The 17,343-nt window shown below is 37.4% G+C and overlaps 1 protein-coding gene across 1 annotated transcript in view; it reads right to left on the reverse strand.

Annotated features, from left to right (window-relative positions):
- ELAVL2 (ELAV like RNA binding protein 2) overlaps positions 1–16,109 on the reverse strand; it is a 108,080-nt gene extending 91,971 nt beyond the window's left edge. The window contains exon 1 of the mRNA XM_066568641.1: positions 16,065–16,109. Within this exon, the coding sequence (XP_066424738.1) occupies positions 16,065–16,067 (3 nt within the window). The 5' untranslated portion in view covers positions 16,068–16,109. The remainder of the gene's footprint in view (positions 1–16,064) is intronic.
- Between the last annotated feature and the right edge of the window lie 1,234 nt (positions 16,110–17,343).

Raw genomic sequence — 17,343 nt, forward strand, 5'->3', positions numbered from 1 at the left:
AATATAACTGGAACATAAGGTCACAGAGCATTATTTTCTAAAGAAGGGTTTGCTACATGCCCCTAATTCCTTCTGATTGGTTCTTGAAGAGCCAGAGTAACTGTATAGGCTTGTAAACCATTAAGTTACCTAATTTTAGCCACTAAGGCTACCTTTCCATCTTCTTCAAATAATAAATTAAGACAAGATTAACTAGTCCTTAATGAAACACAAGGTACTTAAGCCAAGAGAAACCCAAACCTGAACAGAAACCTAAAGATTTACCACTCAGACTTGTTAAATGGAGGGCACAGCGGCAAGACTACTTCTATCCTCTGATAATATAACCACATGTATTTGGCCTTAGCCTGTCACTTAAACATATCTGATAGCATGAGCTATCAGTTACAAGGACCCAGAAGATGAGTCATTTATTTCATATATTAAAACAGTAAGCTTTCTCAGAGCCAAGAGGAAAGGCAGAATCAGGGGAGAAGAGATGCATCTTTGGCACATGCACTTTGTTAGATACAGCTTTTTGCTGGTCCCTGAGATCTGGTGGCTTTTCTAATCATGTGAGTGAGTAATGAGATGTGAGAAAGCGTTTGATGTGAGAAAGCATAAGGCACATGTGGATAAGGTCAAACCTGTTCAGTAACTTAGGTCCAGTGTGCAGTTTCAGCACACGCAAATTACTACCAAGTGGCTGTCCCTGAATGAAAAACACACTTAGTTTTTGAGATGCACTTTAGAGTTCACAAGAAGGCGGGTTGTTTTGATAAAATTCACAAGCCAGAGAACTCAACTATAACAATTTGCCCTTGTACCTTCTAATTTGTGGAGAATACATAAACAGAGCCTGAAGTGATTGATACCCTTGCCAGCAAAACACTATGTAAATGTGAGGAGAAATAACCTTGTGTCAAAGAGACAATGAAAAGCAAGAATACAATCAATATTTTTAATGCTGCTTTTTATCCCAAAATAACAAGTTCTTTTTAAGTTCTCCAGTGAATCATCCCAAATACTGTCAATTCAGTTAGATTAGACTTCCACCATAAGTTTCTCCAAGAAAAAGATATATGTTATAAAGTAATTGTAATGAGCATATCCTCTTGTGGTATTAAAGCTACTGGAATATTGACTTAAAAGATGGATTTTACTTTTTTTCAAGAGCCTGTGTCTGTTTTCATTTGTTGAGGTGGAAAGCACATATTACTCAAAGATAGCTTTTTTACTATGCCAGCATATTTCCTGCTGACAGCAGTGAAGCAATATAGTGGAAGTTGCTGCCATTATTTTACTGAAAAAGTCCTTCTAAATTTGTAAATTCCAAAGTGTTTGTATAATATGTGATTAGATCATTTTCAAGTAATCAGATCACACAGGTAATAGATGGAATTTTTTTGACCTTGTAAAGCAAGTACTTAAATATATTCCACAGAATTTTAAGTATCAACTTCAATTTTTTGTTTTATTCAATTAAGTGAATGTGACTCCAGCTAGCAATAATGATTCAGTAAAGGTACACATTGTGTTCTGCGCTAACATATGAGGGCAGGATTTCAGAAAGTGTGTGAAACTAGCTTATCTCCCTCCTTCTCCAAATAAAGTTCATCTTTTTATAACACACACCTTCTATGATTGCTCAAATGTGAGGAGTGAACAACTGTCAGCATGCTCTTGAGAAAGGAATATTAAAACTACTTTTTTCATAGCAATATGTTAAAGGCAGTTATCTCTTTGTTATGTGTACTCCATGCTTGCCACGTAACTGTACACAGTTTTTCATACTTTTCCTTTACATTTACATGTTACATGTTACTAATTTTTAATAAAGAAGTGGCTTAATATTCAAAAGATGTGGAATTTGCCAATTATTTCTTGCAATTATTAGATACAAAAAACAAATCACACTTTCAAAAAGGACTTCCCTTATGTTACTTATATCATCAATATCTTTCTTTGAACTATCAAGCTTATAAGTATCTAAATAACTACTTTTTTTCTTTTTTTATATTAGAATTACTAAACTGTGGATGACACAATGGTCTTTCACTGGTGCTGGCCTAGTTTTCTTTTCTTTAAGTGCTGGAGGTTTTGCTTCTTCTGTTTTACAACTCAGTTTTTCCATCAGATGTACTATGCATAGCTCTGTACTACTTTGATTCTGCTGGAGGTGAGTCATCAGCAAATCCAAATCATAAATGATTGTGTAGCTTTAAATATCTAAAAGGTTATTCAAACTAATTGTAGCATACTGCACTGTGTCGTATGACTTAGTGGAACAAAATATGTCACAAAACTACAGCAAATTATTCTGATGTTGTCATGGACATACATCTCTTCTGAAAGTTCTTCTCTGTGTTTGGTCATTAGGTAATAAATATATGCCTTGCAGAACAGACATGAAGGTGCTATATTTCTTTTTTATTATTATTTTAGCAGAGATTTGGGAAAAAGAGAGACTAACGAGTCTTATTTCTGCTTCTTAGATAGAAAGAATCCTCCAAAATCAAGGCACTTTTTAACTGTAGTAGTAATGAATACTACTTTTAAGTAGTATTTTAAGAATAGTAAAGTACTCAATCATATTACTTAAGCAAGTTGCCAAGGTTCAAAGTTAGATATAAAGTTTATTTTCCCTCAGAGAAAAAGATTTTTGTATCATTTCCCACCACCAAAATGATGACAGTTCTAAATAATGTTTTTCCCCTTTTGTAATTTAAAATCAGTTGAATGTTTGAGAAAAAAACCCCAAAATCACATAAAACACCCAAAACATTAACACCACAGAAAAAACACCCCAAAAAACACCACCAAAAAAACACACCAAGACAGAAATGGATCTCATGAGCTAAAAAAAACCTGTGAAGTACTAGACAAGTTCTCTACACATTTTTCTCCTGCTGTCAGTAAGCACTGAAACCAAGCAAATACAAGTCTGATGAGCAAAGCTATTTGCAGTCTAGCATTTTTTTTTCAGACAAATTCAAGGACTCATTGTTAGTTTCATTTTGGTTTTGATCTTCCAGACCTCTAACTTCAAACTTCAACCTGCATTCTTTCGTGCATCCTTTCATAATTCTGATTTGGCCACTTAAAATGGTGAAATAGTAACTTATTGATAACTTTGGGCAACAAAAACCTGCATCAGGCACATAAATACACACCCACCAAATTCATCCTGGACAAGAAGGAAAAAAATTCTACACTTTAGGCACCATTATCAGACATAATCAATGATACTGAAGATTCACCTGTAAACTGCAGAATGTGAAACTACAATGAAGAATCTGCTTTTTATATTCAAATAGCAAAATACTGAAGGTGATTAAGGACCAGGATTAAATTTTCATGGTCTAGTAATGGCTCCTAATGATGGGAACTGGTTTGAAACAGTATTTTCATGATAGCATGATTTCCATAATCTTTCCCCTATCATGTCTATGTTATTTTCTTCATCCCTTACAGAAAATGGAAGATACATTGTGAGACTAAAAGCTGATGTAAATCATGTGATATTTAACACAAAAGTGATAATAGTCACGTTATGGGTCAAGAAGCTGTAAAGTATCTTTTTGCTACTCAAATTTGCTTTGCAAACTTAAGATTTGCCTGCCTCCTTCAACTCACCTTTAACCACTTTTAAGTGGAACTTAACTTTTTTGTTTGTTTTTGGTTTTTTGGGGGTTTTGTTTGTGGTTTTTGTTGTTGTTTGGTTGGGTTTTTTTACTTTGGGGACAGGAAGAAAAAAGGAAATGAGTATTACAGAATGACTGGATATTGCTTTTTGATTATGGAAACCTACTGTTCTTCACAAAGATATGAGATCAACATTTCTAATCTGCATGAAAGAGGATGTAAGCAACAAATGCAATTAAGCCACAATTATTAAAAACGTTGTAAAAAGGCTTACTTAGCCTTTCCATCCTCCTCCTTTTTCATCTCTTCCCCTGCTTGGAAAATCTTGAAATGGACAGGATTTATACCAGATGTATTCTACCTACATATAATCAGTGCTCCTAGCTGCTACACTAAGACAAAAGGAAAATATCAAGTTGCACTCCAATTATTTTAATTTTTTTTGCTATAGTTCCTCCTTAATCCTTTTAAAGCATCCCTGTAACTGTCAATGAGCATATTCAGAGCCAGAATAAAATAACTGAATTGTGATACTTATATCCATCTTCTCACTTTCTAACAGTCAGATTTGTGGCATTTATTTGCCTTCAAACAGGATCTTATTAGTTCTCCCAGTCTTTGTTTTATGTATTCAGATCCCCATGTTTCTTTAGCATGCTCAAACAGGCTAATATATTTTTTGGGTTTTTTTATTTTAACTGGGTGTTTGAGGTCCTAACAGCCTACTATGCAAATGAGCATCATGGGCCATACAGATAGACTGTGTAATATGATGCTCAGACAGTCACTTATTCTGCAGTCTTTTTGCTTGGAATAACTGCCTTTTCCATGAAAGACTGAGACAGCTGAGACAGAGGGATCAACTATTTATTACTTGTACCTGTGTAGAATCACCATAGTTTCTATAGAGTACGTGTTAAGATATATAGTGTATACATATCTTAAGAAAATCAATATTTAATTGCATGCTTTGATGAAGATGGTTTACTGAAGAACTGTAAATGAAGCCCATTTCCACAACAAGGATAAAAAGGCTAGTAAAGTCATAAGCATTAAGAAGTTTCTCATTAGAGCCTGTTCTACAGCACCACCACCTAGTTTGCCATAAATTGGTGTTTAATTGTGGCAATGCTGTACCACCCAGTGCCAGGAAGGTGTGGGCAGAAAACAAACAACAGTAAGTGAGAGAAAACAGAGGTATTAAGAAATAAGAAAAGGAGTCAAGAAAGTATTTTAGGCTGTACTTATTCAAATTGGGAAAGACTGCCTTTTTAATACACAAGAAAGAAAGAAACAGAGACTCTGGACATATAAGGAGACATATAGCAAATTAAAAAAAAAAGAAAGAACCATTACCCCATTATCCCATTTAAGCTTGGGAGGGGAGGTGGGGAAGCAACAAATGAATTCAGAACATATCCTTTTCACTCTCCAAAACCAGCATTTTCTCCTAGAACTTAATGCTTCCACAGGGATGCTCTTCTTGCATCTCCACAGCACATTAAGAACAATTGAACAGATGCTGTTTGGAGACATCACCCCTAACATCTCTCTTCAGTCCACAAGGCTATGTCTTTCCTCATTCTTGATAAGACTGACACAAGGAGAAACAAGGTTATTAAAAACTACAGAGTTAGGTTTAGTCTTTATATAATTGTTGCTTCTCCCAGCTCTGATTGTAAAGTGCTGATTCAGCCATAGCCCAGTACTGTCTTGATTAGTCAAATGCTTTTGGACAGAAAGAAAACTTAACTACAGAATTTTTATGGTTTTTTATTTTTCTTTAAAAACCAAGTTACAGCTCCAGAAGATGTTTGTATAGACTAAATGCGTGGACAGAATGTGTTCTTCTTTGCATTTAGTTTTGTTGCTGCTGTGAAAAATGGCTTTCTTAATTTCCATCTGGGTAAGATGTAGGGGTAGTGATGTAGAGCTGTAACACTGTGGAAACTTCAACATATAGTCTGCTCTCTTTGTTACGGTAATCTTACTGAAATAAACGGAAATTTTTATAGCAGGTGGAGTCAAACAGGTAGAACAATTCTCATCTATTTAACTGCAAAGAATTTCTATTGCTTAACACATGTACCTTATGCATGTATCATTTTGCCTGAGTTAATTTTTGTACTGTATGTAAGAACTGTTCTCAAATGGACTGGCAATGTACATCAAGTGTACCACCTTCTTAAAGCTGCAGTTTCATATGAGAAATAAATATTATTGTTGCTTTAGGAAGTGTTTTAGTAATCATAAGAAAATTGCTCTGATGTAAAATGTAATAAAGCTGGTTTTAAATTTATAGAGTAGCAAGTTATTTCCATTAATTATTCTGACATTATATACCATAGAACATCTCTTTTATTCTTACTATGCTGCCTTTAGGTTACAGAGGAAAGAAGAATTCCCTCTAGTCTTACATTGTTTAACTCCTATTATGCCAAGAATTTTCAGTTAAGCTTTTTCATCTTTCCTTTTTTGGTTTCAATATTATTATTTAGAGTAGACTTTCATTTCCTCTGTTTTGCTTTCTTTTTTTTAATTCACAGAACTCTGCAAAAAATACCTGAGAATAAAGATACCATATTTTATAATAAACCTTCCTTCTTAACATACCCAGTCAATTTATATTCATAGCCTTTAAGTACTGAGGCACTATCTTCACAATTTTTATAACATCACTGATAATTTATTAGTGTTTACTGCTTCTGTAAGAATGTTTTGTACTTCTGCAAATTTTAGTTCCAAATTAAACAAGGAAATCACACCAGAAGCAGACAATGTGGGGATAAGATCAAATATCCACCACTGAGAAAACAAAAACCTGAAAAACAATTAAAAAAAAAGACAAATAAAAATTATGGTTGTTTTCCATCCTATTGAGGTAATCCTAACATGCAAAATTGTAGTTTTCAATTAATTATGAAATATTCTGCTTTTGAACAGTTTTCTTTCATGCTTAATTTGCATATGTTTTCAATACCTTCCACATTAATTTGGCTAAAAATGCTTACTCTGAATGATAACATAACAAGAAGGAAACGTAAGCAAGTATTAAAAGAAGATGCCTAAATACTTCTTCAGCTGCAAATTATAAGAGCACTTTGCTACTAGAAGTATGTAGTGTGGCCAGCTTGCAAAGAGGACTCTGAAGTACCATTTGCCATTGTGAAAATGCACTGTCTGCAAAGAGTTTGGTGTTTGATCAGTGATATGGCAGAATGCACATTGTTACACTGCAAAACCACTACTGCAGAAACACATCTTGAACAGTTTAGGAAGTAGATATGCAATTAAGCTACCTTAGGAAAGGTAATAAATTTAGAACCTAGATGTAGTGCTTTGTTTAATAAACCATTTATAAAAAGAATTAATACAATATTCTCTACAATCTACAACCTGTAACCTCCTGCTCCTTTCCTCATTAAGTGCAGGACATTTTGCAAATACAAATTTGGATTACCAGCAATTGGAAAACTAAGACCTAAATACACTTTTAGTTTTATTTAGTATAAAGGCATATTAAGCAAGAGAGGATAAAGAGCAAAGCAAAACAGTTAAAACATGAAGACAGGATTCACAGATCAGGATTTCCTGACCCATGTCATTCTGCGCTGAGCTCTGATTTTTAGGCAGTGGTGACATGATAAACTCTTGCTAAACTCTTGCATTAGCTGCTTTTAAGATCAGTCACCTATTCTTTATTTGCCTTATGGATAGGACTGATCTCAGTGTCACTGTTTCTCTTCTTCCCATTTCATTTTCCTGCAGAAGGAAATACACTGCTGCAGCATCTGGAATCCTCCTGCCAGAGCGTGAGGAAGGGAGGAAAACAGCTCAGGTCGAACAAAACTTGTCCTTAACAACAGAAATGCAGACAAATGTAGATGCAGTATCAAACCTTTGGGGGAAGTAAATAATGTTTTCATTTGAAAGCAGTTTTCAAAAGGAAATGCATCTCTGCTATCACTCAGTCAGTGTTTGAATATGTAGGTTTATAAAACCCATCCTGGGTCTGCATGTGACAGGGGCACAATGATCCTTCCAGAGCAGACCTCACTGTTGTGGCTCCTGGAATAGATGGGAAGCTTGATCTGGTTCTAAGACACTCTAGTTGGAGATGAAAATGCCCCAGAACTGCTGGCCATACTGAACACAGCTGCTTGGGATTGAAAGGGAAAGCTCTGTTCCCGGCAGTCTGCTGCCTGGGGTCTGGGATTGTACCTTCTGCCTTTTGGTCTCAAGGAGATGTGGATTACACTGCTGATGCGAACAAGGCATTGTGAGTTTAGAAGACTTCATGAGTTTAGAAGACTCCCCATGCTGTACCAACAAAACTGCAATCAGCGGATGTTACAGCTCTGTTCTATCTGAAAGGGCTTTTTTTTCCCCCCTCCAGTCTCTAGGCCATGCAATTTTTCTCTTAGATTGTGCTACTATAGCCAAAACTCTGTAACATTCTGGATAAGGTAGAAAGGCGTGGGTTGACAGAAGTTTTGCTTCCATAATTGATAAAAAGGACTTTCTGGTAATTGGCTGAGTTTAACCTCTGCTCTCATATAGGTTTTTAAATTTAAGAAATGAAAACCCAAATTAATCCCTTTTTGAATTCATACTTCTTTTCCTTGTCATCTCCTTTGCATAAATGTGACCTGTGGGAGATCAGAATTGTGAAAGATTCTTGCTTTCTTTGATGAAAGATCTATGTTTTAAGACAGCTGCTGCAGTCTGTCTTTAAAGAAGAAACTGATGATGGAACTGTTTTTGCACCAGCCCCCTTGAGTGGTAAACTGTGATTTATACAGAGACACTGTCACTGATTGCCTGCATAAACAAAGCAGCAGAGGACAAATGGCAACACATATGGTCAGACTTCTTCCTGTAAACTGCAGGAATCAAACTTCAGAGAGCAGGTAGGAAAAAACCCAGCAACACTACTTACATTTGTAAGATAAGGAAAACATCAGAAGATACCTGCAAAAATATAAATATTGAGGTTTTCAACCAATTGTGTGAACTAAAGAACTGTCTACATATTTCTACATCTACATGAGAAGCCTCTGAGTCTTTTCATCCCTGTTTATGCCAGTGCTCATGAACTGACAGATATCACAGCATCTTGTTGCAATTCACAGGGATTCATTTCCCTCCAGCATTGATCTTCACTGCAAAACTTCTCCATGAATGTTTTTAAACTGGAATTAAACTAAAATTTACTGCTGAAACAAACTCTAGAGAAAACTTCTGGTTTAGCCCAGCTCATTCCAAACGTCACTAGGGCGGACAGATACAAAGAGTGAACCTATGATCAAAGCTTGTATCATTTGCCTATTTAACTTCATTACTGTCTGTGTCAGTGCCTGTTCCAAGCTCCTTTCTTCCTCTCCCATGTTCCTGCTTACTCTTACTTTTCACTTCTTGCAGAGCTGACAGACAAGAAAATACCTTGCAAAATCGCTGTCCATCTGTATTTTGTCCTCCAGAAATTGTCCCAGGCAGAGCAGAACTCACAGCAACTTCTCTGGCCTCTAGCATTGTATTTCAAGCTGACATGAAGGGTCTGATCTTCCAGTTGGCACCCCTATTACAGTACTGGCTACATCTTAGTGTTTGAAAAGCCTTCTGCTTTAACACCTCCTGTTATCTCAGTAAAGTGATGTTTAAATAACTGAACTGGCTTCAATGAACTGCAGTTGCCATTTTTCTTCTTCTTAGTGAGAAAAAATGGAGATAATTATGAAGTGGATGAGCAGGTTTAATGAAAGCTGGTTTCTTTTGGTATATTCCTGAAGCGGCAATCATCATCTGTTTGGCTTTTGAAGAGCAACAATTATAATCACTCAAAATCCCAAGGGGAACAAAAATAGAACTTAAATTAGCATATAAAATATACAGCTGGATTGGGCAAGCCTATAAAAGTCTGGAAAAATCATTCTAATTTGAAAGCTATTCAAAATTACAAACAAAATGAGTACAAGCGTATTTCACATGTTTCTTCCTTTCTTTCCCATTTTGAAGTACTAACGTAACAACATTTATAGGATTTTCCTAAAACATGAAATGAAAACCCATTGCCAAGAAAGAAAGCAAGTAAAAATAGGCTAAAGGTGCATTTTTTAAATAATAGATAAACTTAAGCATTATAACTTAATTTTAGCGTATTTATCTCCCAAAGTTCTGATATAACTGTATTGCAAAGTCATGTGCAATGACTTTCCAGAGCTGAAAAATAAAAATATAGCTGAGACAGCCAGTTAAACATCTCAGCTTTATCAGACAACTGAACAATGATAATACTTAAAAGAAACTAACAACAAATGAGAAAAAGAAGTTGCAAAAATTTACACTATCCATGAAGCTTTCAGTGATCATTTTGTACGGTCATTTTATAGTTAACAGAAATTCAGCAATGAGTAAGAAAATTATTTTCCTAATGCTGCAATGTCCACATTTTGAAGTTATGTAGTAATATTACCTTCTGTAAATTAATCTTCATTTCAGTAAACTGTGAACCCAAAGATGGAATTGCTTTTTTAATACTACTGAATATTTATTAGTTTTAGTAATTTTGACTTGAAATACCAGATCTAGTTATTCTCAGTCAAGGTTAAATAAGAGTATGCAGCTTACAAAATGGGATTAAAAAAAAAAAAGAAACAAAACAAAAGAGCCCTACTTCTAAAAATTTATTGTGGACATGAATATGAGGAATTTGGATGGCTTACTACCTATAATACTACCAGTACTTGAAATATCTCCTGAAAAGACACTGTCTTGCAGACTTACATTCATACAGTAGGGTCTGATTTTCATGCCTCTAGTACAAAATACATTGCTTGCCCTTGGTTAGAAGATTCTACATGCTTAGAAATTTTGAAACCATAACCAAGCAGGTCTTGGAGGCACAACTTTTAATTTCACAAGGAGATCTCTGAAATCATAATTTTAAAAAATTAAATTAGAGGTTGCAAGACTTATCTTCTACTATATTGTACACAAGAATATTTAAAGATGGCATGTGAAAATCCTGGTTAAATTTATTTTCCTGCATTGCTCAGTCCTGTGATAAGCATCTTGAAAAAAGTCTGCCCCCTTTCCCACTGCAATTTTCTATTCTTCCTTTCATCCCCACAATTTCCAATAATTTTATTGTTCTATTACCGTCAAATAGGTATCTGTTTTTATATGTGTTACTGTGATTGAGTAAGCATGTCTTCAGACATTGAGCTTCCTGAACGCTGTGTTAAAGCCAAAAATTAAAGCAGACTTACTCATCCTCTCTTTTGCTTTAAGGTAATACCAGAGAAGGCCCAGCAGGTTTTTTTGACAGTCTTCCCAAGCCATCTGTTTCATATGCTGCATGTTTTGAACAACATAGTGTGTGCCATGGAATGTAAAAACTCATCACAGCATATTCAGTTTAATGTGAAATCCAGTGGTCATTTACTTTTAAAGAAATTATGACTGACAGTGGGACACTAGTCAGGGAGCTTATTTTGTTTCTGTCTCTCCCTCTCCCCTCCCAAACTGGCCGTCTAATTTTTTTTAAATTAAATTTTTAATATATTTATTAATATGTTAAGATATTTTAATGCTATATTTCAACACTTCAATTTACATCATCTGGATTAAATATCCAAACCTGATTTAATGAACACTTCATAACTAGAAAGACAAAGCAAACTTAACAAGCATTAAAATCTTATAGCTCAGAATCAAAACCTCGATTCACTGATATAAAAATAACAGCCTGTACTCCCCATGTCTCAATGCCCACTCCTGCCACTTTGTTTATAAATTATCACTTCTGCAGATTGTCTGACTGGTCAGTAGGGCTACAGGAACAAGAAAGTGTAAAGTCATGCCTAGAGGGAATAACCAGCTTTCCTTTAGACCATGTTGACCCCAGCAGCTATGACACATTGTAGAAAAAGTGGCCACTGAAGCAGCAAACACTTTTTACACATTAAATTGTGCTCTTGGGGGAAAATAAAAGTGCTTCAAATGGTAGTATTTGTAGATTTGTTCTTATGCTGAGGCCATATGTGGCCATTACCTCTTGGTACTGATAATGACATCGAGTATTTAGATCACATACTTTAAAAAAAAAGCAGTTCTCAGAAATGTGCCAATTTTGCACTTCAGTGGCCACGGATACAGCTGAGCGTGAGGATTTAATTTCTAGAAGAGAAGTCACTCTCAACTCTTTGACTGAACATAAGCATCAGGTGAACAGGGAAGGGATTCCAAGACAAGCACAGCATCACAACACTCCCAACAGACTGATCAATACCTTCTGCATTTTACAGAAACAACTTGTCTAGCCACAGTAACTACTTGCTGACTACTCAGTAGAGTATCATCCTGGTGACGTTAACCCTGATTTTTATATCTACAATTACTAATCCATACAGCTCTATTTATGCTGAGCTAGACTAGGCTGACATTTTTGTCACCATGGCACCAAAACAACACCCAGTGCCAGTAACAAAAATTGTGAAGCGAACTTCCAAGAAAAACATAGCTCTCATGAATCCCACTCCACCACCTAAATGCTTTCATTTCAATACAGATTCTCCTTCACAGACACTTGAGTACATTTTCTTCTATTGACAGAGGTTTCTGAATGCCTGGCATTTGAAGTACTGATCATAATGTCACAAAAACATGAAAAACCAAAAGTTTCAAGCATTGAGGTTTTAGAAGACTTGGTGGCTTAAAGCCCGTAAGTATATATTATAATGTGTTTTGCACTCCCATGGTGCTTGAAGGTTTTAATTTCAAGGACTAGGTAAAATTAAAAATGTTTAATTCTCTGTAGTAAATATGTGGCATGTATCTCTGGAAGTGTATCCACCAATACCCTGTCATAAATAGAGAACTCATGACGTACCTCCAGTACTTTTAAAGAGAATCAAAGATATATGCATTTCTCTAAGACCATGTCTAAAGCTGGGTGGGTCTTTTTGGTTTGGTTTTTTTTTGTTTGTTTGGTTGGTTGGTTTGTTTGGTTTTTTGTTTGTTTGTTTGTTTGTTTACTTTTCAGGCATGGAGATTTATTTTCAGGATTTGGGTCAACAGCTTTCCTTATATGAATCACCAAACATTTAGGTTAGGAAAATTAGGCTCTAATAATATTTGTCTAAAAAGACCCAGATACCTCCTAAACAAAGCAACGTGATTTCTTTTTAAAATACTTTTATTTTCCTGCATGTGAAATCTTAGAATGTGGTACTCTTAAGCATGCAGTTAACTAAGCTTAAAATATGTAAGGTGCTACAGTGACTTCATCACTGAAGCTGAGATAAATTTTAAATGATTCTCATATCTCTAACTAATAGACATCTGCACTATTTGAAGATGAAAACCCCCCAAACAACTGCAATCTTATTTTTCCATTACTTTCAATCTCTTCTGTAAAAATAGACAAAGCAATGCCATTCAGAACTTTGCCTCCCAAAAGTTCAAACTCTCTTCTGAGGAGAATCATTACTGAAAATTAGTGCTTGAACTAGCAAATAGTTCAACATGAACTCATGCTTTGATTATACATAATCTGCAAAACAGAAACTTTCAAAGTATTATAGATCAAGACTTCGTGAAGTTATACAAAATATTTGGCAGAAAGGAAAGAATTTAAACTGATCTTTGTTTTATTTTTAATTATATTAAGGTATTAAAACAAGAGGTTCTTGCCACCTTGTTTTGTTAAGTTTCAAACATGAAACTATTGCTGTAATTAATTTTTCTAACAGAACAAATATCAATGTGTTCTATACATTTTTGGTACTTGGCATCTAGCAACTGACAGGGGCTTTCAGAATTATAGGTGGTTTGGGAAGGAAATAATCCCAAAGAATTATTTAGAAAGTCCTGAGGAAGCAGAAGAGGATGACCAAGAAGCTCCAGAAAATCACCTTTACCATAAATTTTCAAGAAATTCTTTCCTATTTGATGTAGTTCTGGTACTTTTACTGATGCCCTTCAATTTTAACCCTCATTTTTCACACTAAGGCTGGACTTTGAAGTTAGGAAGTGTGATATCAGAAGAATTTAAACTCATTTCCTACTTGTCTGCTCTAAGGTGTGTACAGGGTCTTCCCACTCCACCCTTAGTAATTTTGCACAGGAAGTCTCTGTGTACATTTTGCTCCCAGTCACTGCTCTGATTTTCAGTTCCAGTTTCATCAGAACATCCCTCCATGCATTCTTCAGGAAGGTAGCATACACAATGTGTTTGCACAAGCATGCAGACTTTTTTCCCTAGGTATTTCTAATTATGAAGGAAAATAAAGCCTTTCCTCTACAATCATCTACTCAGACAAACACATTCTTAGCCACTGCCAATCTATCAAATATTGCATCCACAAGTCTTCTAGTTTTCTTGATTGCCAATCTTTTTCAACAGTTTTGATTAAGTTTGACCTACAGCATTCTTAGATTTCTTGGATGATTTTTTTGTTTTGCTTGTTTGTTTGGTGGTGGTTTGGAGTTTTGTTTGTTTTTGGTTTTGTTTTTTTTTTTACATCAAGGGTCACTAATACGTAACCTGTGATATCTCCATAAAGAGATCCAGGTGAGGGTAAACGAAGGTACTGCTTATGCCTCTACACTGTGAGCAAGTGGGTGAGCTCTGGGCAGAGAGCACCAAAGGGTGGCAGCTGCCGCCGTGCCTGAGAGCATCTGTGTGAGAGGTGATACGGAAACAGACTAACCACGGGCACAGGTAAACCTATCTACCCCCTACCCAGGAACTTGATGACATTTGTGGAGAATATATGCCAGAAAAGTGAGTCCCCTTCTAGTTATTTGAGTTTTCTGACAAATTCAGCATCCTCTCCTGCCAATGCTCACCACTTTGCTCCTACTTAGTGCTTAAAATAACAAAAATAAAAGGTGAGCCATTAGTGAAGGCATAAAAGTTATAAATAGTTACAGCACTTAAATTATGTGTCATTGCTATAAAAGGAGAATATTACTAAATGTAATATTAGAAGGAGGGAGAAACAGCCTTTATGATAGGAAGAAAAGAAATACAAGTTTCTGGCTACAGAAATACATGTATGGTTTACCACTTGTAATTTCTTAGAAGAGTTCAGCTAACTGCAACCAGTTCAGGATAAAACTGTGCAGAAGTTACTAATCCTAACGAATATGAAACTGAATATACTCATGTATTTTATGGATTATTGACTTTTTCAGAGGAAGAAAAGTATTTTTGAACAGAAGACACTGCAAAATAATTCTGCAATACATCAAGGTTTTTGTGGAAAATATCCATCTGAACATTACTGCCTTTGGATAGAAAACATTAAAATATAAAATAAACCAAAACCTTGTTTAATAAATATTAATGACTATAGGAAAAAAATCAACCCTGACTATAGCTACAGCTATGAAGTTTGCAGTTTGAACTCTTCTCAGCAAGGGCAGACTTCATTTTTTCTCACTTTCTTTTACTCTGTTAGACTCACTTTAGAGTGCATCACTTTAGGCTACAGGTAAATTCTGGTCCTTTCAACAACAGTCAATAGCCTAAAAGTGTCATCAGAATAGTGACTAGATTTAAAACTGATGAAAATTATCTGTATTGCTTCAAGTAATGCTGAAGTTAAGTAATACTTACTGCTACTTCCCTTATTCTATTATTCTGATATCCACAGAATGAGGTCGGTGCAAGGTAACTATTACTGTCTACCACGCGACGTAAATTCTCACCTACTGCTAAATGTCGCAATGAGCACGATTACCTACGGTAATCGTGAAGCGAGGAAACTTGCTGTTTCTTTAGAAAACAGCAGCTCTAAGCACCCACCCCCTCTAACAGGCTCGAGCAGCTCTAAGCATCCACCTCTTAAGAAAATTAGATCGATTTGATGGATTAAATAAATAAATAAATACAAAATGAGCCCTCTCAGCGCAACGCCCGGCTTCTTATTCTGAGTGCTCCCCAGGAGGGAGGCGGGGTTCTCTGCCGCGCTCATCCCTCCTCAGCGCTCATCCCTCCTCAGAGCGCATCCCGGGCGCAGCTCTCGGGCGCCCGTCCCGCAGCAGCTCCGCGCCAAGGGCAGCGGCCGGAGACACGGGCGCCTGCAGGCGGCTCTTGACCGGACCGGACCGGACCGCCCTCCTCTGCCCCGCTCTGTCCCGCCCTGCCCTGCCCGCTGCGGGGGGAGCGCGCCCGCCGCACGCCCGCGCCTCCCCCGCCTGCACCTCCGCTAGGCACGAGGAGGTTTATGTTACGTGCGAGAATTTTCTCCTCCTCCCGCCCCCACCGACAGTGCCCGCTGCCTTCTTTTTTTTTTTTTTTCTTTTTTTGAACCCCGATTCCAGAAGAAATTGCAATAATTAAAAAAAAAAAAAACCAAAAAAAAAAACCAGACCAAAACAAACGAACAACAACAAAAAAAAACAACACAAAAGCAAAAACCCAAAAAACTTACCATTCAGACCTCATAGTGCTTTGTCATAGGCTTAAGAAAAACCCCCCAGACACATACAGACACAAAAACACGAGCGTATTAATGCGTTTTCTAAACATTTGTGCCAGCGTCACACAGGGGATGGGGGGAACTGCCTGCGCTGCGGAGTGCACCTAGAAATCAGCGCACAAAAGGAGGGCGAGCCACGCAGCTCGCACCAAACGCTGCTCTCCCCCCCCCCCCCACCGCCCCTCCAGACCACGCAGGAACAGCAAGACAGGTGGGTGGAGAAGCGTGGGTAGAGGGGAGGGACCCACGCTCCCATCCGACTGCGGGAAACACCCTCCTTAAAAAAAAAAAAAAAAAAAAAAAAAGAAAAAAAAAAAAAAAAAAAAGCTCTCTGGCGTGCGGGGTAAGGGGCGGAGGTGCAGCCCTGGAGACGACGCTGTCGGAGCCCGCACCTGGTGTTCCCGCACCGCCGTCGGCACACAGCGCCCCACCCGCCCAGCGTGCAGCCCGCCGCCGTCTGCACCGCGTCCCCTGACCTTGGCCACCCGTGCCATCCTCCTGGCTCCCTCCCGGCCTCTGCCCGGAACTGCTCCCCTGCGCCAGGCCGTGTGGCCGGGGAGGCCGGGAGGTGTAACAGTTCCGTGAGTCAAAGTCAAAGACGTCTCTCCAGGAGGATGCTGCTGGTGCCTGTTTGGCAAGAGAGGTTTCTCACTGTCAAACGCCACTGTGGATTACTGACAGTCAAGGTGCACATCCAAGCCATAAACTACCGTATCTGCAAAACACCCTTCTCTGTGGTGAGTGTTTTTTCCTCCCCTGACATCACTGATTCAGCCTGATTTCCTTCTGATTTCACTCTGATTCAGTATGTTAGTTCAGATGACATTGAGCCATGGAGCCCATGGCTGTAGGCACCTTTGGCTGGAAAATATTTCCTCCTCTTCTGTCTTCCCTGCATATCATGAACTGATGCTACTGCCTCCTCCTCCTCCTTTGCTCAACAACATCTCCTCAGGCTCCTGGGCTGTCCAGCTGAGGAGCTGAGCTTCTCTGTAGTCATAAATCCCAGTCCTGGCACAAGGGCACATTTCATTCCTTTGGCTTATGGCATGAGTTTAGATAAATCAAAAGGAGTTTAAATTCTTGGAAGTCCTTTATTTACCCTAGCTCGTCTTCTGTCTGCTGTTTTCCCACCTATAATAGGCACCACAAATGCACTGTTATTGACCTTGCTGAGATACTTGAATTTATAGAAAAATAAGAAATTACAGTTTGCTTTTATTATTTGCAT

This window comes from Molothrus aeneus, chromosome Z (genome assembly GCF_037042795.1).
Source record: "Molothrus aeneus isolate 106 chromosome Z, BPBGC_Maene_1.0, whole genome shotgun sequence".
NCBI classification, from domain to species: domain Eukaryota; kingdom Metazoa; phylum Chordata; class Aves; order Passeriformes; family Icteridae; genus Molothrus; species Molothrus aeneus.